We start from the raw sequence: 25,880 nt of genomic DNA on the forward strand, positions 1-25,880 counted from the left end.
AGTGGTACTTGGGGGTTCAGAATACTGCTCTGATACTAACCTGGGGCAGACTCTGTAAATTTCCTCATCTCTGAACGGAAGGTGGAAATAATGTCCAACCTGTGTATTGCATGCTCATCTTGTCATTATTCCCTGATCAACATGGGAACATCTTGCTGGTAATTTTACTGTGTCTGGGGCCATGTTGGTCGGTATGTTTACTTTCCGTTTTGAGTTGAAATACATTATTCTCATTTACTACTACAATGACTAGCTCTAAAATGAAATATTTCCTCTTGCTGTCTTGCTGTTCCTTCTAGTATTCCATTGATGTTTCACAAATCTATCAAAACGGATTTTCCTGCTGAAAAAGTTTTCAGTGAATGTGTTTTAACTTTGTATGCTTATTAAGAGGCTAACTGGGCCACCCCCTGGGGAGGTGTCTGGGTGGGAAGATGAATGTCTGAGATATTTTCCAGCTTGGAGTCAGTGAGTCCACAGGTCTGCGACTGAGGCTCCATGATAAGATGAAAAATATAACAATAATTGCCAATTATTAGTTCTATTTGTAACTGAATAAATGATCCCTTCAGCTCCAAAAAAAACCCCTTTGTATTCCTAATGACTAAACATGTTTGTTGAATATAACATTTATATAGTTGATGAGTCTGGATTAGTATTGTTTTTGGAGGAACTAAATTTTTAGATGTTTCATGAGTGGTACAGAGTGAAGGAGATAAGGTACTTCCTTTTGATGTTTTAACATGAACTTTCATGTCTTTTCAAAGGCACTGTTCATATTTATTTTTCTAATTTAAATTTTCTTGAGTTGTTTATTTAAAACAACATAGGAATCCATCGTAGTCATGTTTTCTATTATTATGTAATGTTACATTATTTCTGTCTGAGTTTATATCTTTGCAAATTCATCCTATTTCTCACTGTAACTGACCACTGTCGTTTCTCCTTAGAAACGGTAGCCAGTGTTCAGAGCTGCCAGTTCCTGAACGACAGAATTCTGCAGTGCATAAAGCAGTACGCTGACAAGATCAAGTCCGGGGTGCTGAACACATCCAAGCTGCTCAAGGAATTGCTCTCTTGGAAGGTGTTAAGCACCGAAGACTACACAACCTGTTTTTCCAGCAGAAATTTTCTAAATGAAGCAGTGGACTACGTCATTCGTTACTTGATTCAAGAAAAGAATAGAGTGAAAACCAGGATATTTCTGCATGTTCTGAGTGAGCTTAAAGAAGTGGAACCGAAATTAGCCAGCTGGATCCAGGCGCTTAATAGCTTTGGTACGTCATGTAATATTAGAACTAGTTCAGTGGGAAGGGTAAATGTGGGCCTCTGAACCCTTTTCATTTTCCTGTCTTCGTGTATGAGCTTGTGAAATGGAGGACTACAAATTTGTATGTTTAAAGATAACCACTTCCCCGCCAGCTGTCAATTTTTAGGTTATTTCCTAGGTAGGTTGCAGTATACTTTTTGTAAAAGTGTAAACACAAAGTTCGGTCAGTTGGAAGATGTAGCCCTGTGTTACGCGAGCTGTTTGTAAGTGTGTAAACTGGATCCTAGGCCCAGCCGGGGTGCATACCACCGGGAGTCAGCCGTCTGTGCCCTCTGGGATTGAAGGCAGGGGTAGGCAGACTCCTTAATGGCAAATTTGCGGGAAGACTGGATGGAATTAGTTACTTAGGATCACCTGAGGCAAATCTATGTGGAGTAATCTATGTTTAAGGATTAGGAGAAAATTACCCTGGGGTTGACCTGGCTGTCGTGAATCACAGGATTATAAAACTATCACTGCCCTGATTGTCCTGATTCGGTTGAGGAAGACTCCCATCCCCCACCCCCCCAGTAGGCTCTTTGCCCAGGGCCATGACGCAGGGGCTGCAAAAGGCAGCTCGGATGGAGTTGTTGTCTGTCACTAGATCGTGATTTTTTGGGGTACTGACCAGGGCCCTGTTTTTCTTGGTGACTTGATGGCAACTGGCCTCACACAGTAGATGGTTCAGCTGAGAGCTGTTAGGTAAAAGGCTCGTAGCAGAGCAGGGCTGGCAGCGGCCTGCACACCACACAGTGAGCTGCCAGGCCTCTGTGAGCCACCGGACCCGCCTGAGGTTCTGGAGACATGGAGTAGTTAGGGTTCTAGGGTTTCAGAGAAGATACTGATAAATCTCCATCCGCAGAGACAAAGTAATTAAGGTGGCAGCAAGGTTGGCATAGGTCTCCATGGGTTTCTGGTCCCAGAAAATTACCCCTAAGTGATGATTGCCATGATTGTCTGAACAGTCCGATGCGTAAATTATTAAGTTCCTGGTAGCTGTAATCTGCTGTAGAAGATAGGCTCGGAAGGAGGAGGCTTGTGGCTGTGCTTACTTGGGCGGGAGGGCGTGCGCTGTTCATGCACGTGAGCCTGGCAGCTCGTTGACAGCAAGGTGTATGTGTGCTCTGGATGCCATCCACGTTCATGCTAAAGATTGAAGGTGTCATTTTAATTAATGCATATGCGTCCTATTTAAAATCATGAAATGAGTTCAAGCCCTGGTGTAAAGCTCACATTTATTTATTAGAAGCACATAATTTCCAATGCCTGGAATTTTCCCTCTCACAGAGTCTGGACAGGGGCCGCACGTCATGTGCATCGTCGACGTGAGAGGTCAGTTTATACACAGGGAGAAGGGCAGAGGGTGGGGGGGGGAGTTAACATTTCAGTGCTAGGTGTGATCTGCTGCCTTCCCCACACGGAGCTGTGCCGCGAGCCTCAGATGGGGTATGAAGGTGGTAATTCTTGACAGGCGATTCCCTTACACCTCACAGGAGTATTTTATGTGGTCCCTGATTTTGGTGTTTAAAGATACTGATTTTTCATGCAACATCACCTCTGCATGCTAACTCTTTCATCTGGAGGAAACAGCTGTCCAGGCTGATTTTGACTCAGCGATCTGTTTCATTTGCTGACTGAGACGATGGCCCGTGTCCGAGGTGCCGGTGCTGTAGGAAAGGCCTGTGGGAGACAGCAGAGCTAACCTTTGCTTTTGTGTTAGTGTAGGTAGCAGGACTTCCCCATCCTTTCAGGAGTGGTTAGGCTTGCATCCACCCTTTTTCTGATTTGGACAGGGGGGAATAAAGGTGGGAATGGTGAGCATCTTAACTTTTGCGGGGAGGGTAAGGAGCCATGAGATTTGGGGCAATACGGAACAGTGCCTGGAGGTGTTGGGGGAGGAGTTAGCCCATTGCCTATCTGAAAGGCATTTGGGAAGCTTTTGCACATTATTGCTGTTTTGTTACTATGGAGCATATGCAGAAAAGCATTGTAAAATCTTGTTTTTGATAATTGGAATGAAAGTCATTATGAGTTAGTGAAAAGGTTATTGCTATATTTTTAAAGGAATTTATGCCTTACTTTCTTCTCCAAGTCTGATAAGAATAACTGTTAATAACAAGCCTTTGGCCCACCTTATTCAACTAATAGTTAAGAATTATTGTAATTAGCATAGCAATGTTAAGTAGTGTTTCCAAAATGCATAATAGCTTAAACAAGTTTGTTTTCAAGTATTTAAATGTTTTCACTGACAATGTAAGCTTTCGAAGAAGTGAAACTTTCTATAGTAACTGATTTTCTGTTTTTTCTGATTTCGGACTTTGTTTTTATTACAGGCTTAGACGCCACAGCGTCTTTCTTTTCTCGCTATGGAGCGTCTCTTAAAGAGCTTGATTTTAGCATCATGACTTTTCTCTGGAATGAGAAATACGGTCATAAACTAAACTCTATAGAAGGAAAGCAACTCGATTTCTTCTGTGAACCAACATCGTTGAAGGAAGCCCGGTGTTTGATATGGCTGCTAGAAGAACACAGAGACAAGTTCCCAGCTTTGCATAATGCTTTAGATGAATTCTTTGATATAATGGGTATGTGGGCCGACTTTCAGTTCATATTCTATCTAGTCTTAGGGGGAAGAAAATCAGTGAAGGACCTAGTTTATTTAAATACTTAGCAGAGAAAACAGTGAGAATTATGGCACAACCGGCATATTTGGGGAGGTGATTAAGAATAGTGATTTTTTTTCCATGTCCTAAAACCGTTTTACTCTATTGAGCTAAGTGTTGGAGAGATACGATGGGGACGTTACACTGATTAGACTGTTACTGTTCTCAGATACCTTGTCGCCGTCGTGGCAAAGATTGCATATTAAATGGACGGTATTTTTAAAGAAATAGTTTGATTTGTAGCAGTCAAAGAAAGAGTGGACTGCAGAAGTGGGTGATTGCAGAATCCATGCCATAGCACTGTTGTGGTGGGAAGGGCCTAGAACTGGGAGTCGGGGGAAGTAGGCTGTGGCCCAGCTTCTTCCCTCAGTCATGTCATTAAAACCCTTGTCTTACCACTGCTGCAAGGCCTGGGCCAGGTGTTACCAAGGGATTCAGAAATGCTTACACTGGTCCCCGCCCTCAAGCACCTAATGCTCTGCAAAAGGGAATAAGGTGAATAATGTGGAAGGAGGATCAGCTGTAAGAGGACCAGGAAAGTGGGTGCAGGGGGAGGATTGAGCACTTGTGTTCTCCCTGAGGGAGGAGAGCCTGCTGCAGGGGGCGGTTCCAAGCCTGGGCTCTGAATATGGAGGTGGAGTTGGACAGGGTAACATCCGGGCTCGGAGAGGACGGAGCGGAATTGGGTAAGGGCCTGGAGTCCAGTTTGGCAGAATAGGATAACTAGTAGTTAATTCTTTAGCTTCTCTTGGCTCTTAGTTTCTTCGTTAAAATGAAAGCATTTGGAGCCAGTGATCTGTGTGGTCCCATTTTGCTTCAGAATTCTGATTTAGGTTCTAAATTCAAATTTCTTATCTTTGGCACTATATGTATGTCTTATGATAATGCCGCAGCCCCCCCTCGCCCTCTCTTCCTCAGCATCAGAAGTCTCTTACATATTGTTAAGAGTTAGGCTTAAATTTCCTGCTGTACATTAAAAGATCTGGCCCTTTACAAATGTGTCACATATCACAAAGTTCACATGCAGTATAAGGAACTGAAATGCTTGCACTCAAATGCAGGTGACTTTGTTTTTCCAGGACACTACTTCATGGCTAGAGGTGACAGCCTACCTACTAGCCTGAATTTATTGACATCAGTTTGCTTCTGCTGGTAATGAAATGCTGTCCTGGGACTGAGCTTACAAAACCGTGTTTGGCTCACAACAAGATGACTAGAAAGAACACAGTTCCCTCTCAGTGTGCATTTTTCCTGGTTCTTGTGTTCTTTGCCTGAAATGCACAGGCCATCCAGCTGTGACTGTTCCTGTCTAGTTTGTCAGCAATGCAAATAAGCTTTGTTGTCTGTCTGTTCTTCCTGTCCATTCCACTTCCCAGGCCAGGACCTGAGTCACCTTCCGTGATTAAACTATGATGATAGGCTCCACCCTGGTCTGCAGGCCTCTAGACCCACCCCCTCCAAACGTTCCTCTTTTGCTGCCACCAGTGCTTTCTGATCCTGTAACTGTTGTGTTTGGGAAGCTCTTGCTCAGTTTGCCTACAGATTAAATTCACCTCATGTATCCGGGTCCATTGTCACCCTCTCCATCTGCCCTCGCAATAAACACCCCACTTCTTGCTCTGCCCAGACTTGCCTTGTGCTTTCCTGCTTCCTGCTCGTACCATTCCTCCAGCCACGTCCCACCCCGTGGCTTGTTCATTTCAAACCCCCTTCTCCCAGAGCCCATCACCCCTGCTTGGGCCTCTCCCCTGAAGACTGTCATTCCATCAGCTTCCTTTCTGCTGTACTTACTGTGGCACTTAGTTCACTGGGTGACAGCTGTTGTCCTGTCTGTCATTTTTCCGAACACAGGCATACGGATGGCAGGGACTATTGTACGCATCTCTGTACTCCCAGCACCCAGCACAGAGGTTGGCATCCGGAAGTGACAGATGATGCTGAAATGGCCTGAAACGTTGTGGTTCTTGGTAGTTGGTCTCCCATTTGGTTAGCCATTTGGCCCTTGGTTACTAACCTAGATTTGTGTCAAAGCCGAGTCAGGCATGGAACATGTCCATGTTCATGGTGCCTGGGGTGGTTTTCCTTAAGGCTTTAGTGGATTGGATGGCAATGTAAATGTTTTGTTTCCTCACAAAACCATCTGTATCTTCCTACAGACAGCCGCTGCACTGTACTGAGGAAACAAGACAGTGGAGATGTGCCAGTAAGTGATTTGATCGCTTGAAATGTTATGTTCTCATTTGTGTTAGCTGAAGGAAGAGAAGAAAGCCCAGGTCAGTGTTTAGTTACATCATAGCTGGTACTCCAGGACCAATCCGGAGGATTTCCGGTAATGTGCATTGTTTCATTGGAAAGTTAAGCCCAATCTTCCTCTTGTCAGTCAGCAAACGCGGGCTTACATTAGACAACAGCCATAGTGTTTCACAAAATAAATGTTAGTCTTGGAAATCGGAAAGGAGTTCTTGAGTCATTTCCTGGCGTAAAAATGAAGTTATCTGTAATGATGAAAATTGTAATGTTTTGCTCTGTAAGGAAAACAAAGGGGCTTCATTTTGAGTGGCTCCAAATTGAGTGTAAGTTAAAATAATTCCACAGTTGTCTTCCTTAGTAGGTTAGGGCAATTTTCAAACAGAAAGAAGCTGTTTACTGATTTTTAGGATTAAGTCATGCGTACTTGAAATTCTGTCTTCATCCATTCTGTCAGATATTGCCTGGCTAACGATGGAGACACAGCTAACACTACCTCGTGAGAAGTTAAATGCTTCCAAACTCACTGTCTGTGTCTGGCCAGGTGGAGCACGCCTAGTGTGCCTTAGTAAAAGGAAAATCATTAAAACATTGTTAGCATGTTACTGGAATTACTTTAAAAGTCTGACTAATTTCTTGAAATGTCATAAACCTTGTTGAAAATGAGTTGGAAGTGTTGGAACAATGTAATTTTTAGTTGTAACAGTAGGCGTCATTAAACTTTCTCGATTTCTATTAGAAATCATAACACTAGGGCTGACACACTGTAGTATTATTTTTATTAAACAGTTTATGTAATTCAAATTATGACTGGTCTATGAAAATCAGCATGGTCTCTTTATGGTAGCTTCATAATACTGTTCTCTGAGTGTTCAATGGTTTTTTTCCCCCCTTTATTAGTTTAATTCTACCAAGATAAAAAACAAAGGCAAGAAAAAGAAGCCAAAAGATTCAAAGGTATGGAGTATTTTCTATATTAATTCTTATCTAAAATAATTGAATATGTAAATTAGAATGAACCAATTCTTGGGATATTTTGAAGCATTTTGTAGAGAAGACTTTCTGTATTTCAATCTAAAGATATTTTGGCAATCTTGTACATTTTGAGGAAATTTAAGGTTCATGTTGTATGTAAGTTACTCTTAAAAGAGACTTTTATCTTTATTGTCCTTTTTATTTTCTAAATATTTCTGACTGAAAACATTGTCATAATGTACTAGGACTCTATATGAAAGGTCAGAGAGCAGGGGGACCAAGGCGACTTTGGGGTCAGACCTGAGTTTATATCTTGGCTCTACCAATTATTATTATTTTCATTGCTATTTTATTATCTTTGTGACCTTGGGCAAGTTATTTGACTTCCCTGTGCCCTGGGGTCATCATCTGTATAAGACATGATACCTATTATCGATAACTAATAGAGTTATTACCCAAAATATTCCAAATAAAGGTGGTAAATATTAATCATTCTAACAAAATCTCAGAATTGATAAGCTCCCTTCCTCTTACCCAAGGCTCTGCTCCAAGCCCATGAGATAACTAGGGCGTTATTTTTAAGTCTTATGGCAGGTTGTTCATGGTTTTGAATTATTTGGGGGAGGGTCAAGAAAGGGGTAGAGGTGGAGAAAGTGAACAAATATTAGGGGAGGATGAGAGGAGCTTGTAAGTTCCAATAAAACTTTTCTTTTTATCTTTGACTATATGTCTTCAGTTTATCTAAAATGGAAGTTTAAACTAAGTTTTAAGTTTAAGTTTTGGGGGGATGTTGGAAGCTACCCAAATGTTAATTTGGGCCTATTTTTAATTATGTGTTCCTATTCACAGGGAAATTTAGATAACTCTCCTTGGCAATTTGCATGTGCATTTATATATGCCTTCATCAGTTTTAATGGTAATTTTGAGATAGAAAATCATTGTCATTCTTCTGTCTTTTAAAACAGCCTATGTTAGTTGGGTCTGGAACACCTTCAGTAACAACTAATAATGAAATTATCACTTCAGGAGAAGACCATAAGTAAGTACAATTTAAAAATGTTTGCTTCCTTTGAATTCAGGTCTTTTAACTTAGTAAGTGGTATTACTTTAAACTTGTGTTTTATTTCCCTAACTTCTCTGTCTAAAGATATGTGTCTATTATGACAACCTGATGTAACCCATCTTGAACTTGCAGCATGGTGTTTCAACGTTAAGAATTCTTACAATTCATTAAAATCTTACAATGCATTAAAATCACAGGGCTGATGCCATTCATTGGATAACTGTGAGAACCTACTATGGGCAAGATAGAAATTAGTCTTTTAAAATGTTCAATGAAGAGAATGTCCTGCTGATAATTATTATCATATTTGCTATAATAGAAGAGCGGAAAATGTTTTGGAAGCTATATATGATGTTATGGTTTAACCTTAGATGTTAGTGATTTTTGATAACATCTGGTTGTTGAAGCTGAGTTTTCAAGAAGCAAATAGTCATAAGAAGAAATAAAACTAGTGAGTTGAAGTGACCTTTTATATCCTACTGTGGGCTAAAAACCCTCAGTAAATGTTTGGTTTCTTTTTCCCCTGGTCTTAAAGGAGTTGTAGTAACAGTTGTTTTACACAGTCATTTTCATGGATTCTTTAAATGAAGGAATTGTTTTAAGTTAAAATAACAATAACCTGTACTTAGATCTTAGATGTACCAAGCACTATTGTAAGAGCTTTACATATTTAAACTCATTTCATCCACTCTTTCACCCTAAGAGATAAGTATTATTACTATTATGTAATAATAGTAATAGCTGAGTACCATGCCCAACAACACAAGTCTTGTCACAGAGCCAGAATTTAAATTCAGCAACCTGGGTTAAAGCCCACACTCAAACTACTACCTCTCTTTAGAGTACTAGAGTCTTACACCTTTATTTTTTAAGTCTTTTTATTAAGTACTTTTTACCAGTCTCAATCTCACTTTAATTTTTAAAAATTTTAAGCCATAGAATATTTATTGACATGGGAAAATGTTAACAGTATACTTCTATATGAAATATCAAGATACAAAACAGTATGTACAGTTTAATATCATTTTTATAGAATGAAAAATAACATAGATACAAAATCATGCATAGAAAAAATAGAAGGATTTGAATACCAAATGTTACTAATGATTATCTCTAGATAGTGGAATTAGAGGTGATTATACAATTTTCCTAACCACTTGAAATTAATAGCAGTTGTAATAAAAATATGTTATTTTTCTTTTTAACAAGTTCAAGTTAATGCAACACTGATTTTTTTTTCTTTTTATTTAAACTAGGAGTTTTTTTTAAAAATTGCACTTGGTGGCAAGAGTAAGTAGTTAATTAAAAGCGCATACTCAGTAGTCAGGTACATGTATCTCTTGACTATGATTGTGGAAGGGTAACTTTACTGAGTTAAATTCTCTGATAGTGTTTTTGGTTTTTTATCATTGTAATGCCGAGTAATAATGTTACTATCTTTACGTTTATTTCAATTTAAATATTCCGGGTCACCTAAAAGTTTAGCATTCACAAAACTGTTTTTTTTTTTTTACCCACAGACGCAATTCCCCAAATCCCGCAGGCCCGTTTGTGGTGCCTGACCATCTTCGGCAAGATGTGGAAGAATTTGAAGCGCTCTACGAACAACACAGTCATGAATATGTTGTCCGGAGTAAGAAGCTCTGGGACATTAACCCCAAACAGAAATGCTCCAGTCTGTACGAGTAAGTAGTTCACGTTTCTACAACTACTCTTCTACACCATAGCTGCCAGTTAAAGATCTTAAGTTGTTGAATTTGTGTCCCTTCTGTTTATAAAAGGAACCATTTATCGCTCCCAAACTCTGGGGAAGAAATTACACAAATAAAGTGAGAGTTTTTCATCATGAAATTTCGAATTCTCATGATTATTAGTGTCAGTTTGAGCTGCTAATATACTTTCTACTTCCAAAACTGCCCTGCTTTGTCCTGATTGGACTCAGAAAGTTTGCAGCCGTAATCTTTTTATCATGAATTCTAAGGGACACGTTTGACGAGGAGTGTGATTGTCTGATGTCCTTATGTTGATGGACACAGCTGTTTGGCAGCTCATCAGTCTAGTAGCTTGGTGATCTCATTATTACTTCTGCGGAGACAATAGATGTTCCACTGGGATGACAGTATAAACATAGAACCCTGTATCTCTGTTTTGTGTGGAGACTTGACTTCCTTGCGTTGATGTAATAAAAAACAGACTTTTTAAATAACTTTGGGTGTGAGTTAACTTACGAATTGAAAATATGAAGGTGAAATTAACACTTAAGGCAAGTCTGAGCTGGGCGCATAAAATAATGGAGCAAAGAGTTCAGGAAAGTCTAGAAAGCAGTTACCATTTTGAGCTTGGCATTGATAAGAGGTGTGTGATGCCTTCCTTTAAAAAAAAAGAAATAAAGGCCAAGATATGCAATAAAAATTTAATAGAATGACAGGAAAACCTGTCACTCATCCATAATGGTCATTTCTTCTATTTCCCTCAGTAACATCATCCCTATTCAGTCTGGTTATATGCTCTTGGGTTTTTCCATATTTTTTCTTTAGAATTGAAGTCCCGAGAAAATTTTATTTTCAGAGAACTCCTCGATGACAACTTGGAAACAACTATAAAAATACACTAATATTTTTTAAAATATGCTAGACTTTGCTTTAAACACCCAAAACTAAAACTAAACTGTACAGTTGTCAGGAGCTTGCTTCTTAAAGAACGTATTACCGTTATTAGTGGGAAGAAATTCAATAACTTAGGAAAAAATAGGCTGATTTGTTTGTATTTTGAGGTAAAATTTATATCTTAAAAGAGGAGAAAGTCAAGAAGTTATAGAAAGTTAATACATTAAAACATTTTCTTTAAATTTTCAAAAGTAAACATGTGATGATTAGCTTAAGAATGATTTGTCCCTTTTTTTAATCCCCCTTTGTTTTTTCCTGGAAAACAAAAAGGATTGTTTTCTGAGGGGGAAACAAAATTTTAATTAGGCTTTCTTAGATTTAATGTCAGTATAATATGTTTGTTGGGGAGGTGTTGAGATCAGCTGGAAGTGAAATAGTGTTAGCTTTTGAAGAATTTTTTAGGAAATGTGTATTTTCAAATGAACATGCACAAGTACTTTTTTATAATAATTTATGTAAATACAAATTTTTTCCAAGTTATTTCTCTCAGTTGTTGGAGGAACAAGGTCCCTTAGATATGAGTAACAAGATGTTCTCTGAAGAATATGAGTTCTTCCCAGAAGAAACTCGACAGATACTAGAAAAAGCTGGAGGTTTGAAATCTTTCCTCCTGGGATGTCCTCGTTTTGTGTTGATCGACAACTGTATTGCATTGAAGAAGGTTGCATTAAGGCTCAAGAAGAAGAGAAAGAAGAAAAACATCAAGACAAAAGTAGAAGAAATGTCAAGAACAGGAGAGTATTTACGAGCTAAACTCCCACTGAATCCAACCGCTAGAGAATTTAAACCAGATATAAAGTCCAGACCAACATCTGATTTGTCTTCAGCACCAGCTTCTGAGGATAAGCCCAAACCTGTACCTACTGATTCTCCCAAACCTGCCTGTGAAGCTGAGGAACCGAAACCGGTACCCGAAAATTCTCCCAGATCCGTTTCTGAAGATGAGACGCCCAAAGAGGTCTCTCTTGATTCCCCCAAACCAATCTGTGAGGATGCGAGTCACCTACAAGTCTCCTCTCATTCTCCCAAACCAGTTCCTGGGGATGTGACAGCAGCCTTTTGGACTCACGCCCATGTGGTCACAGGATACTGCACCTATCTTCCCTTCAGGGGATTTGACATTACCCAGACACCACCAGCATACATAAATGTGTTGCCAAGTCTGCCCCAGTACACCAACATCTACACGCCCCTGGCCAGCATCCCCTCTGAGTATCAGCTGCAGAGGTCCATACCAGTGGTGCCATCTTTTGTAGTTAGTGACAGACCAGCTAAAAGTGCTGTTGTGTGTTTTGAGGGGCGTCCTTTGAATGCTGAGCATGGCCCTGGTGACCAGATTGGCCCTGAAACACAGACCCTTCAGGGCCCTTTGGAGACCTCAGTCAAGTCACCGTGCAGCACGGATGGTGCCGATACAGCCCATGGTGAGCCAGGCAGGAATGATGGTCACTGTGAAAATGCTGCCAACAATGGGGAAGTAAATCCAGAAAGGCCTGACGAAGTAACAGATGTTGCACGTACACAAGTGGTTGCCATACAGGTAAGACTTCAACAGAAAACAGTTGGCTTAATACTGGAGTTGAATTTTTCTTTTCTTTTGTCATTGCCATTCTGTTGACTAAAATTCTTTAAAATGGTTGACTATAATGGTTTCTAAAGCTTTCGCCTGAAAATGTTTTAAAAATATGGTCCCGAGGGCATGACAGATAATGTTGTCAGGAAGAATTTTTGGGCCTAGTATGTAATATAGTGGTACCTCGTTTTTGAATGTCTCCGTTGACGAACATTTCAGTTTACGAACACCGTAAATTTTACGCATCTATGGTATCATTAGATAGTAAAATTCATGCTAAATTTGCAGTTAGGGATTGATTTTAAAGGTCTAGAACGGATTAATCCATTTTGCATTACTTCCTTGGGGAAACCGTGCATCGGTTTTCAAACGTTTTGGAACTCAAACGGTCTTCCAGAATGGATTACGTTCGAAAACCGAGGTACCACTGTACCTTCTTCCATACCCAAGTTTTGCACCAATTGAGGTTTAAGATAGAAGAATTAGTAGATGGAGCCCAAGCATCACCTTAGTCATTTCTAAAGGCACAGTGGGAAGATGTGGCTGTTTCTATAGAGAGTGCATGTCCTAACGGCGAACCCTCAGCACACGGACTTCCCCACCCAGTCACAGCAGGGCTGGACCACGAGACCTCCCAAGTTGGGGTGCCTGCCCGGTAAGACGTACTGCATGGAGAAGGAGGGAAGGTGCACAGGCAGCTGCAAAGAGAAAGGAAAATGAGTGTCTAGGTTACAGATGCCCACTTTCTCCTGCCCAAACCGGGCAGTAAGGGAGTTAAGGGACAGTCAGTGGGAGAGAAACAAGAAGGAGTGAATAACAGTTCCTTCCGAGCAAGCAAGAGAATAAATTTAGGTTCCTCGGTAGTTAACTTTATAGGGCATGTGTTCATTAAACCCTGATTGGATTATCCTCCTCCTCATTAAGTTTTCTGTTTTCTAGAAAGCTTTGAAAAAAATAAGAGTAATGAACCAGAATCATTTTCATTTTTTAGTAATTGTAAATGACAGTGCTTTCCTAATACGTATGTTTGTGGAAAGCATGGAGCGTTATCTAAATTGTCCAAAAAAATTTTGCAAAAATTGTAAGCATGTTTTTAAATGATACTACATAATGGATTTATATTACAGAGCAGTTGAGATAGACTGAATTTGAGTGTTTCTTTTACCCCAAAGGTGTCTTGGAGTATAACACATCAAGAAGTCAATACGGAGCCATATGAGCCTTTTGAGGCACAACAGGTGGGTCAGAATTGTACTCGACTGTTTAAAAGTTTAATTTTCATTAATTTAACTAGATAGGAATGACTGACTAAAACAACTTTGGAGCCAGCCACTTCTGTATAAAACGTTACCATGGAATAAGCTTTAGAACATAACCAAAAAATTACTGTTCTGTTTTTGTTGAAATTTAGGAAGGACGGGCAAAGGAGAAGGTAAATTTTTTTCTAGCTTATTTATTTCACAGTATACTGGATTTATTGTTTAGCTGGTAGAATGAGTGTGTATTAATTTATGAAAAGAAGAGCTTATTCACATGAATGCTACAGAAAGTTTTACAAAGACCTTCACCATTTTAAGAATGATTCAATTAGGAAATCTATTAATATAATTCACTTTGTTAATAAATCTTAAGGGAAAAGTTATTTGATCAATTCCATAGTTGCTAAAAAGGTACTGGATAAAATTCAAATCACCTTCTTGACTAAAACTCATGATAAAATGGGAATGAATAGATGAATACTTCTCAGCATGCTAATGTCTTTCTTTCGTAAGGCAAAGCATCATCTCACTTACAGGTGAAACATCGCCTGTAGTAGTTACTGTTATCCTTTGGATATCAGCTGACAAAATGAGATAAGAGAAAGAAATAAGACTGTAAAAGAGGGAGGTATGTGTGTTATTAGTTACAGAAGCTAAGATTGTATACCTGGAAAACGATCACCTGAAAACCCAATACTATCAAAATGTAAGAGAATTCAGAAAGGTGATTGGATAGAGTACCTCTCCATATACAAACACCTGTTGCAAAATATAGTAGAAGAAAAAATTCCATTTTCAGTAGAAACAAAAAGATAAAATACTTAAAACTTTGATAGAAGACTTTAAAATGCTACTGAGAAACACACAGAAGACTTAAAGAAATGAAAAGGTGTTGAATAGGAAGACCTTTTGAATAGTAAGGAGATTGGGTCTCCCTGGAGGTTTTAATTTAACACAATCCCAGTACAAACATGAACAGCATGTCTTAGGCACATGTTGCTGCATTACAAATTGCCTTAAAACCTAAGGGCTTAAAACAACAGCAAACGTTTACTATCTCACAGCTTCTGAGTCAGAAGAAAAAGAGCATTTTAACTGGGTGGTTCTGGAGATCTCTTCTGAGGAGCAGTCCAGGTATTGACCATGGCTCAGTCATGTGCAAGGATTGAGCGGGGCCGGAGGCTCTCCTCCCAAGATGGCTCACCCACTTGGCTGGCGACTCGGTGCTGGCTGTGTGCAGGAGGCTTCAGTGCCTTGCCTGTGGACCTCCACGTGGGGCTGCTCAGTGTCCTCCTGGACTGGCTTTCTCCAGAGTGGCTGACTCAGGACAGAAGGAGCAATGGCTTTCATGATCTACTTCAGGAAGTCACACTCTTACCACTTCTCCTGTGTTCTCTTGGCCACACAAACCTAACTTCCAACCCTGATACATAGTAGGAGAGGCTTGTACGAGGGCCTGAATACCAAGAGGTGAGGGTCTTGGGGGCCACTTTGATGGCTGGCTACTGCACAGGATTTATTTGAAACTGGACAAATTGATTCTAAACTTCATGAAAAAATAACCATCAAGAATGCCCATGAAGGGGCGGCCGGATGGCTCAGTTGGTTAGAGAGCGAGCTTTGAACAACAGGCTTGCTGGTTCGATTCCCACATGGGCCAGTGAGCTGAGCCCTCCATAACTAGATTGAAGACAACGAGCTGCCGCTGAGCTACGAGAGGGGCAGCCAGATGGTTCATTTGGTTAGAGCGCGAGCTCTTAACAACAAGGTTGCCAGTTCAATTCCCGCATGGGATGGTGGGCCTGAAACTAAGATCGAAAATAGATAGAAACTAAGATTGAAAACGACAACTGGACCTGGAGCTGAGCTGCGCCCTCCACAACTAGATTGAAGGACAACAACTTGGAGCTGATGGGCCCTGGAGAAACACACTGTCCCCCAACATTCCCCCCCAATAAAATCTTTAAAAAAAAAAATGCCCATGAAAAAAACTGTAAGGGAACTGTACAACCAGATATTAAAACATAAGTATATATTAACAGATAGGCTATTGAAATAAGAATCCAGTTGAACAGAAGAATATAGAAATTTAAAATATAATAAAAATGGTAACTATTGTTGAGCAAAAAATAGATTTTTAAATCTATTAGGAGAAATAGGTTGCCCTCTAGCAAAAACTAATTTGGATTCCTACCTCATTTTCATATACCAAAATAAATTTCAGGTGGAAAATGGACTGGTAAAAATACCTAGAAAACAGGAAGTTTTTTCATGAGACTAATAAACAACATGACAAAAAGTCTGTACATATACAAAAGTCTGTATGTATATGTACATATACACACACATCAAACACACATAATACATATGTAATATGCATAACCTTTTTATATTTATATATGTATATGAACAAATACACATAACATCAAAACACAAATAACAAACTAGGAAAATTATTTGCAGGATAGGACAGATAGAGAACTAATTTCCTTAACATATTGCTTAACATATAATGTTTGTGTAAATCAGTAAGGAAAGATTAATAGCCTGACACAAAAATGGGGATGGATGTGAATCGATAATCCACAATAAAAGAAATAAAGATGATTTTTAAACATATAAAAAGATGTCCAACCCCACTTGAAATTTAAAAGTTATTTATATATTGAAAGACTGTAAAAAATGTAAATTTCTGGGGAAGGCAGTATAAAGTTTTTTAATGAAAAATAATGAAAATTATGAAAGAGAAATTGAAAATGATATATATTCCCATCACCCTTGTTAATATTTTCATATGCAGCCTTCCAGGTCCTTTTTTAACATTTACATTTAAGTAAACAATGCTTTTTAAAAGATAGGGTCATCCATATATATATATTATATTTGAAATTTTCAATTTTAATATGTTACGGACTATTTTCCATGTCGGCAAATACAGACTTTTACCATTATTTTTAATGCATACTTGGTATTTCATTGTATGACTGTATGATCATTCATATGACTTATCATTGAACATTTAGATTGTGTCAGCTTTTGGCACATGCAAATAGTGCTGTAGTGAACATTTTTGCTGATAAAAGTATGTATCAAGTAGAATGACTGGTGTTGCGTTCTTATACTGTACTTACCTTTAAACCAGGTTGCTCTGTTGTTTAATGAGACAGTGTTTCTGACCCTCAAACATTTTCGTCGGTGTTGGGAAAGTTCACACACACTGTTAAATTAGTTCTCAGTTTCAGGACTGTTTTAGCACAGCTGATTGCTGGCTTCTCGCCCACTAAGACTTGCAGTGAGTTAATCCCAGTGCTGCAGCTTTCTCCTGGGACCTTGAGAAGTTGCCTGGTTTTTCTGAGCTTTTGTGTTCTGAACTATAAAAGGTGAAAATAATCTATTCTTACAGAATTGTGATGAAGTTTAAATGTAATAACAGAGATGGCATATAACTTCCTGCCTGTCTCTGTTGGTGACTTGGGGCATATAAACTAACTCATAACATCAGTTGCTATTTATTCGTTGTTAACCTTTCGTTGAACTAAGAGTGAAACTAGAGTCTTAACCAAAAAGTCTTGCTCATCGGTCATAGTAAAGTTGACCATTTATTACTTAAACACGGGACTCTTCATAATGCTAAACATTCAGTCGGAATAGACAGAAATGGGGACCCTCCAAGACAAACTGGCATGTATGGTCACCCTAACCATAGTTCCCAGGTCTCTAATTGAGATCGAGAATTTCCAAACCTTGATTTCCTGCCTTTTTACATTTGGAAGATGCTCGAGTGCTGGGAGAGGTGCAGGAGGTGGGAAGATGGACCAGGTTTGCGTCACAGGTAGATTTCCAAAACTTGGCTGCAGGCCCCTCGTATGTGGGTACAGCCGTCACTTGCAGCTGGGAGGACATACCAGACCACACAGATGCGTGATTGCTGACAGTCGTAGCTGTAGGAAAGGCTTTAAAAAATACTGACACGAATGATGTTTCTTGTTCGCCAATATTTCACATTAGAGTATGGCTTCTGTTTTGTTTTGTTTTTTTAAATCCAAGAGATAGTTATATACGTTGATAATATTTTAACTTGTTTTTTTGAAATAATCAGCAGCTATCCATTTGAAACACTTAAAAGTAGGGCTAAAGTTAATCCGGTTTTTTTATATCAAAAATCTGTGTAATATATACAGCTTTTTAAACCTAAAAAATAGTTCTTGATGTTAATTGTGGAGAATGACATTCACATCAAGCTGTTGATTTAGTACTGAATGAACCCGTCTAAAACAAATAAATACTCAGAACTAATTACAGCAATGATTGTAAAGTTTCATCATGAATTCCAGTAATACGAATAAATTTGTTTTAAAAAGAGTTGGCTTTGCTAAATAGTGTTTGGGAGTTTTTAATCCTTGAATTATTGTGACATTTCCCTTGAAAATTTTCATCTGCCTTTTATTCTCCTTCATTTATTTCAAGAGACAGTTGCGAACAAGATCAGAAGTAGGCATTTTTAACTACTTTAATAGATAATTTTGGAATTTACTTTTAGGGGGATATTTCACAGATTGAAAAGGAGTACCAGGTTTTGCAAGAGCAGCTTAAGGAAGCATGGGAACATCATGAGCAGAGGAAACTGAACGGCTCAGAAGAGACCAGGGACCTGGAAGAAAAGTTGAAAAGGAACGTAGAAGAAAACGAGGTAATTCTATGTGAAACCTCTCATTAACCGCACGTGCCCTGATTAGAATTATTCTTGTTCAGCTCAGTAAACTGAGCATCGTTGACTAAACCAAGGGTTCTTTCTCAGTACTGCCGATTTCAGACGTCTCCATGGCACATGACAGTAACAGTGTTTTGCAGTGTTCTAGAACCTGTAAGTTACCATATAAGAAAAGGGCTGTGAGTCTGGGCTTCGCCTACCTGTAATTCAGTCTGCTTGATTAACCAAAACTGTTCTCTGGTGACTGAGTTCCAAGTTGGATTCTTGTTTGTACCGAGAGACAGTGGAGCATTAGTGGTCAGGAGTGTGCGGCCCGGAGCCAGACTGGCGGGGTGCAGGCTCAGGCGCAGGCTTAGTTCCACACCACTTCTCATCGTGGGCAAGTTACTCCTCTGTACTTTAGTTCCTTATCTGGAAAATTCGGGAAGTAATAGCTCTCATTTTGTGGGATTAGACTCATTGTAAAGTACTTAAAACTGGTGGGGAGTAAGGGCTCTGCGAGTGTGGGCTGCCACTGTTATCACGCTGCCGTGATCATCATCTTCATCTTAGTCCTAAGGAAGGCGAGGGGCACACAGAGCTCACGCGTAAGGTACCGGAGGCGGCCAGCCCACTTGCTCGAGTCTGCCCATCTTGAATTTTGCTAGCTGCGGTTGGTCATCAGTTACTTACAATCGCTATTGGAATAATCCTAGCTAGTGGCAAAGCCAGACTGAATTAGTGGGAAAATGGAATTACAGATGTGAGGAAATCATGATGTGATTCTTTTCAAAAACTAAGTTCTTCTATACAGAGGTAACAAAGGGATGCTAGTCCACTTAATAGAGAAAGAATTTGTTCCAGAAGTCTGGATCAGTAGCTGGGATAACATTTAAATTGAATAAAATTAGCTTAGGGGGAACTCATTCAAGAAACTCATTTATTGAGATTTAAGTATAGCTGGAAGACAAGGGACAGTTTGAAAAGGTAACTGTTATGACATTCCTTAGGACCTGTTTATACTTGGGATGGGACTGGGGAAGATTGGAAGGATGAGACCATTAGAAGGAACCAGAAACCTCCTGCTCAGTTGCCTTGTTGAATGAGGTCTCCCTGATTGGGGGAGGAAGAAGCAAACAAAAATAAAACCCTGCCTAGCTCAGGGAGTCATGGAACACAGGTTTAAATTAGGTACTTGGAGGAGGGGCGCTTAAGAAAATAAAATATTTTTATGAACTTTGTATTGCCTCAGGAAGAGTCAGTTTTAATATATGTCCATATGGGAATGCCTGCAGCCACCTCATTGATAAGAGCAGGTCTAGGGACACAGCCACCAAAGGCAGGCCTCTGGTGAGTGAGGTTTGCTTCTTTCTGGCACATAGCTTGTCCAGTTTTATCAATGGCTGGTCTTACTGGGTCGAGGCTTCTTTCTTTGTCCACTCGGCCGGGAAACAGGACAAACCAGGCGTCTGGTGCAGGGCTGTAAGAAAGCGGCAGCTCTGACTGCTGGGCTGGGCTGTTGGTGTGCTTTTGAGCTTCTCCACGGCTCTGGGTCTGTTTTCCTGTGGTTGCACCTGAGAGTAGTCAGTCCATTTTCTAGAAGAACCAATGTTTTGTCCCCCGAATTACAAGCCTGTTGGCTGTTAGACTTCCCATGTAGACCGTGTACCCGTTTCCTGTCAGGGTAATGTGCTCATGTGAGTTCTCAGGTTGGTGTGTGCACCAGAGCAGGTAAGATTTAGCTGTGGCCATTTCTTTATTAATCATGGTTGTGCTCATAATTAGCTTGGGAGAATTCTTCTATAAACATACAAAGAAATTTGTGGTTTTTCTTGATCTTTCCCATGGCCGTTGACTCTCCAGGTCACTGAGGTTATGAGCTAGCCAACGGACTTTTCACTTTAAAGTGACTTCATAGCATATTTGCATGTGTGAGATGCAACACCTTCCTCTTGTAGAGAACAGAGAGAGGCAAGCAGTAGCATATGATATTTAAACATTCAGCAGCACAGAGCCAGACTGCCCAGCTTGTAACCCGGCACTGCTTAACGGCTTTGTGACCTTAGCCAGTCTGCTCATCTTCTTTCACCCTCAGTGTCCTCATTAATAGTATCACCTCTGCCTCAGAGGTTTGTGAGGACTCAGGGCTGATTGGAAAACAATGGGGACAGCCAGAGGAAGAATTTTCCCACCCAAAATGCGAGTCATGCCCTATTGAGAAAAATCAGTTCTTTACAAAGCATTTGAAGAGCGCTTAGAACATATGAAGCACCAGTAAAGCTCCGAGCTAGCTATTGCGTAGAGCTGACGGTCTTATCTTGAGCCGGGAATGGCCTTACTAGATAATTAGGCCAGTTATCTGTTCTCTGCCAGAGACAAGTAGCTATTCTGAAGCCAGTCTCCTGTTGTTTTCAAGGTGCCTCTAGCATGCACCTGGCAGCTTACGGCTGGTTGCGGTGTTGCTCAAGAGCATGTGTTCTGTTTTGTTTTATTAAGACAGAATTCACATAACGTAAAATTCACCGTTTTAACCAACTCTGTGTTAAAAAGTGTACAGTTCAGTGGTTTCCATATTCACAATGTTGTGTAACCATCACCACAGTCTAACTTCAGAATCAGTTTTATGTCCCCAAAAGGAACCCATACCCAGTAAGCAGTCCCTCGTCATCGCCCTTGCTTGGCACTTAACTTTCCTAAGGTGCTTTCATGAGAATTCTCTGAAAGCTAAGATGAGTATTGAGTTGACGTTGGCTCTTAAAAAACATGATTAAAAATTACTGGCCCTGAACAATTTATGGAGGAGAATTTTTGAACTTTGTCCTTTTCTGCACTAGAGCAGAATCTTGGATCCTGCCTGCCAAAACGTCCTTAGCCTGTATCTGTGGGAGGCTGGGTCACCGTCCTTGCCAAGGTCATCTTTTCGTTAACCTAACACTTACGGAGCTCGTATTATGTGCCATGTTCAGTTGTAAATTTTTTACATGTATTTATTTAATCTCAAAATAATCCTGGTTTGCTAGTGTTTATAGTCAACTCTAGTACAGTACAGAGTACAGTATAGTGTTATCTCCCTTTTACTGATGAGGAAAGGAAGAGTCATGCCGGTACTAAGTGGCGGAAAAGTTAGTGTCAGGTTCCAGATCCCTAAAGATAATATCAGTTCCACAACCAGCACTTGGGGAGCAGCATAGGTGTATCAGGTAATTAATTCTGTCATAATAACCACCCACAAAAGCGCAGTGACATCTGCGTGACCACACATGACATGTGTGAGCCTGTAGGTTAGCTGATCCGGCTGTACTTGGCTGGGCTGTCTCACCTTTGGGTCAAGTAGGGCTCTGCTGTTCTTGGGTGTACCGGTTCCTATACCTGGGATCAGCTGGCCATGGATTGATCTAGAACAGCCTCAGCTGGGATGACTGGGGCACCTAGCTCTGATCCAGTGGCTTTCATCTCCCAGAAAGTGCAAGGCTGAACAAGGACAGTCTCACAAGCTCTTTGCAAGCCTCAGCTGCCATCAAGCCTGCTAATAGCCCATTAGGCAAAGCAAGTCATGTAGATCAGATTCAAGGGGAGGGGAGAGACTGCCTGTTAGTGAAGGGAACTGCAGGGTCCCATGAAAAGGGTATAGATACCGGGAGGAGTGAAGGATGAGGCTCCCAGTGCTCTCTCTGCCTCAGTAGGTTAACACCGATAGCTCGCTGACACTCGCTACCAAGAGCTTAAAACCCTTCCACGACTGGTGGCTGCCTCCATCTCCAGCCATCTCTGCGTTGCCCTCTGCTCTTAGGGGTGACGTTTATCACGTGGTGTCTCACTATCACATTTCCCAGCACTGACCCTTGTGCCTCACGTGGCCTCTTCCTTCCCAAGCCTGGCTGACTCCTGCTCGTCCTTTGCGTCCAGCTCGAGCTTCACTATTGAGGACGCAGTCGCTGATGGCATCTCGGCTTGGTTAAAGCCCTTGATAATAAGCGCCTCATTGTGTTATACCGTAATTATCATTTTATTAACATCTATTGAGGTACAATTCACATACTATGAAATTCATCCAAAGTATTTAGTTCAGTGTTTTTAGTATATGCACAGAATTGTACAGCCATCACCACAATCTTCAGGTTAGAACATTTCATCAACCCAAAAAGAAATGTACCACTGCCAGTCACTCCCCATTCTCCTCTCTCCCCCAGCCCTAGGCAACCACTAATTTGTGGATTTCTGGGCCTTTTATATAAATGGAATCATATTGTGTATGGGCTCTTGTGAGTGCCTTCTTTCAATTAGCAAAATGTTGTCAGTGTTCATTCACGTACATCCCTCCATGTGACATGTATCAGTACATCATTCCTTTTAACTGCTGAATAATATTCCATTGTGTGGCTAGATCATATTTTATTTATCCGTTCATCTGTTGATGGACATTTGAGTTACCCACTTTTTGACTGCTATGAACATTAGACTACAAGTTTTCCTGTCGACATGTTTTCATTTCTCTTGGGTATATACCTTGGAGTGGGATCGCTAGGTCATATGCTAACTCCATATTTAACCTTTTGAGAAACCTCCAGACTGCACCATCTTATATTTCCACCAGCAGTGTGCAAGGGTTCAGTTTCTCCGTGTTTTCATTGACATTTGTTAGCATCCATCTTTCTGGTTGTAGCCATCCTGGTAGGTGTGGAATGGTATCTCATTGCGGTTTTGATTTGCATTTCCTTAAGGCTAATGATGTTGCGAGTATTTTCATGTGCTTATCATTTATTTGTTTATCTTCTTTGGAGAAATGTGTATTCCAATCCTTTGCCCATTTATTAATTAGATTATTTGTGTTTTTGTTGACTTGTAAGAGTTTTTAAAATATATTCGGCTTATAAGTTGCTTGTCAAATGTAATTTATAAACATTTTCCCATCTTCCATACTAGCAAATATATTTCTCCCATCTTTGTTTTGTGAGTTGTCTCTTCACTTTCTTGATGGTATCATTGGCAGCACAGAACTTTTTAATTTAGGGGGTGGCCGATTAACTCAGTTGGTTAGAGTGTGGTGCTCTTAACAACATGATTGCCGGTTTAATCCCCACATGGGCCACTGTGAGCTGCTCCCTCCACAAAGAGATTGAAACGACTACTTGAGTTGGAGCTGATGGGTCCTAGAAAAACACACTTAAATAAATAAAAGTTAAAAAAAAAAAACCTTCAGTTGTAAAAGTTGTAAAAGTTAAAGGTTTAAAAAAAAAGTTTTTAATTTAGTGTGTTTCTCTACTTTTTCTTGTTTGACTTATGCTTTTGATATTTAAGAAACCATTGTCTAAGCGAAGGTCACCAAGATTTACTCCTATATTGTCTTCTAAGAGTTTTATAGTTTTGTCTCCTCCATGTAGGTCTATTATCCATTTTGAGTTCAGTTTTGTGTATGGCATAGTAATTATCTTTTACGCAGATTTCCCCCACTGAGCTGTGATCTCCGAGAGTAAGGACTTGGTCGTCTTTGAACCTCAGTGTATAGACTAGGAGCTCTACCGGTGTTATCAAACAATGTGAACTTCAGCTCAACTGCATGTAGTGAATTGTGTCTTCATACAACTATTCTGTGTCAGCTGACATCTCAGGCACCAGGCCTGCACATCCTGTGCTGACTGGCTTTACCTGTTGTTAGGTTTCTTGCCAGTACGAAGTTGAGGCTGTTACTCATTCTTTCCTCTGGCACACATTTCTCGAATGCCCCTGAGTTCCACGCCCTGTGCTGTTTGGGGCTTTTATGCAGCATCCTTTTCTGAGGCCCGAAGGACTCGTTTGTCTCTGCTTTCACTGCCGGGCTTCTCTGGGCAGTGGGCTTGTTTTCAGTTTGTGGATACTGAATTATATAGCTCACTCTATTTCTTTGTTGACGTTGCCCGCCAGAAAGTTTTAACATTACTTCCAAAGAATGGTTACGTTCTCATGCCGTCTATTTTCCTATTACTCTCACTTTTGGTTCTATGTTATCATTCTTGCCTTTTTATCCTCTTTACCTACTTAATATTCTTTTATGTTTTTAAATTGTATGTATGACGGAAGATACCTCAAATATTTATTTTGAAACAAAGTTGAGATTTCAAAAAAGAGGTATAGGAACCAAATTTTCTCTAATTGAAAAAAACACCCATCGAAGTGTTTATGTCTGTAAACTGTGCGTACGGAGGATGCAGTTGTATGTGGCCTGTTCTGTCTTATATTCTAATGTTTAAATGACAAGGATTCAAATCATTCTCGTTCATGGGATCAGAGACAAGTTCATGATGGCTGACCCGTGAGCATTTCAAGGCAGCTGTTCATTAAAAGATGGTTGTACAAATAGCCAATGAACTCACGCAGCATTTTCCATGGTTGAGCTCTAAGTGTGTGTGTGTGTGTGTGTGTGTGTGTGTGTGTGTGTGTGTGTGTGTGTGTTTATACTACTTCGTGCTTTTTGATACCTCAGTTCCTTTAGGTACTTGCTGCCAAATCAGTCCTTACGCCCCAGTATAACCTTGTGGTTGCACATCATCTCTCAGCCAAAGGATTGGATCTGAGGTGAAATCATTGGCTTAGAATAGAAGCACAGGATGGGAGAGAAACAATGATTGCGTGGCTGCAACCAACAAGGCCTGCGTGTGGACACTGCTCATGTAGTCGCAGCGATCCGGGTAGAATACAGATTTTGTAAATAGAGTAGCCATGGTGGTCCCCTCGGTCATTGCGATGACTCAGCAAACTCAGGATCAGCAAGTGAGGGTCGTTTTCTCAGGCGGGTGTGTGCGTCTACGTGCTAGGAGTCATTATTAAAATGTGTGTGTTCCTGTAGGTCACAGGAAAATGGGAATGCCAGTGTTCTGGTCCAACACTTTCATGTACCCATTTGCCCACCCTTAATCCATCACTGCGCCCCTCAGTTATTTTCCAAAACAAGAATCTCACCAGCTACTGCCCCACTTAAGAACCTTCACTGGCTCCCTGTTGCCTGCGGGCTGAAGTCCACATGCCTTAGCGTGGCTTACAAGGCCCTTCATAATTTTAACTAAAGCTACCTCGGGTGCCATTTTCTGCCCTGCTTTCCATACGTCAGCTTGGACTGCAGCCATGTTACACCTCTTGCTTTTGTCCAGATGTGCCTTTTTTATCCTTCTGCCTTGCCGTTTCCACTGCTTGGAATCCGTACTTTGAGTGGCAGTCTCATCCTTGAAGACCGAGATCAGACGTCACTGATTTTGAGAGGCCCTTCACAAGTGCCAGATACCTGATCATGCCTTTGTCTGTTTTTCCTCTAGCCTGATTTGGGGAGGGCAGGTGAGGGCTGAGGCCATATATTGTACCGTGTTTCCCCGAAAATAAGAGCTAGCCGAACAATCAGCTCTAATGCGTCTTTTGGAGCAAAAATTAATATAAGATCCCGTCTTGTTTTACTATAATATAAGAT

The 25,880-nt window shown here is 40.4% G+C and overlaps 1 protein-coding gene across 10 annotated transcripts in view; it reads left to right on the forward strand.

The window, feature by feature from the left end:
* Nucleotides 1-25,880, forward strand: part of TTC3 (tetratricopeptide repeat domain 3) — a 106,979-nt gene that overhangs the window by 61,561 nt on the left and 19,538 nt on the right. For all 10 annotated transcript variants that reach the window (XM_081029644.1, XM_081029641.1, XM_081029639.1 and 7 more), the window contains 9 exons: nt 951-1,277; nt 3,643-3,894; nt 6,129-6,175; nt 7,120-7,176; nt 8,160-8,233; nt 9,778-9,942; nt 11,401-12,463; nt 13,669-13,734; nt 18,296-18,445. In XM_081029644.1, coding sequence (XP_080885770.1) covers nt 951-1,277; nt 3,643-3,894; nt 6,129-6,175; nt 7,120-7,176; nt 8,160-8,233; nt 9,778-9,942; nt 11,401-12,463; nt 13,669-13,734; nt 18,296-18,445 — 2,201 coding nt within the window. The remainder of the gene's footprint in view (nt 1-950; nt 1,278-3,642; nt 3,895-6,128; nt 6,176-7,119; nt 7,177-8,159; nt 8,234-9,777; nt 9,943-11,400; nt 12,464-13,668; nt 13,735-18,295; nt 18,446-25,880) is intronic.

The sequence above is a fragment of the Rhinolophus hipposideros genome, assembly GCF_964194185.1.
Source record: "Rhinolophus hipposideros genome assembly, chromosome: 2".
NCBI lineage: Eukaryota > Metazoa > Chordata > Mammalia > Chiroptera > Rhinolophidae > Rhinolophus > Rhinolophus hipposideros.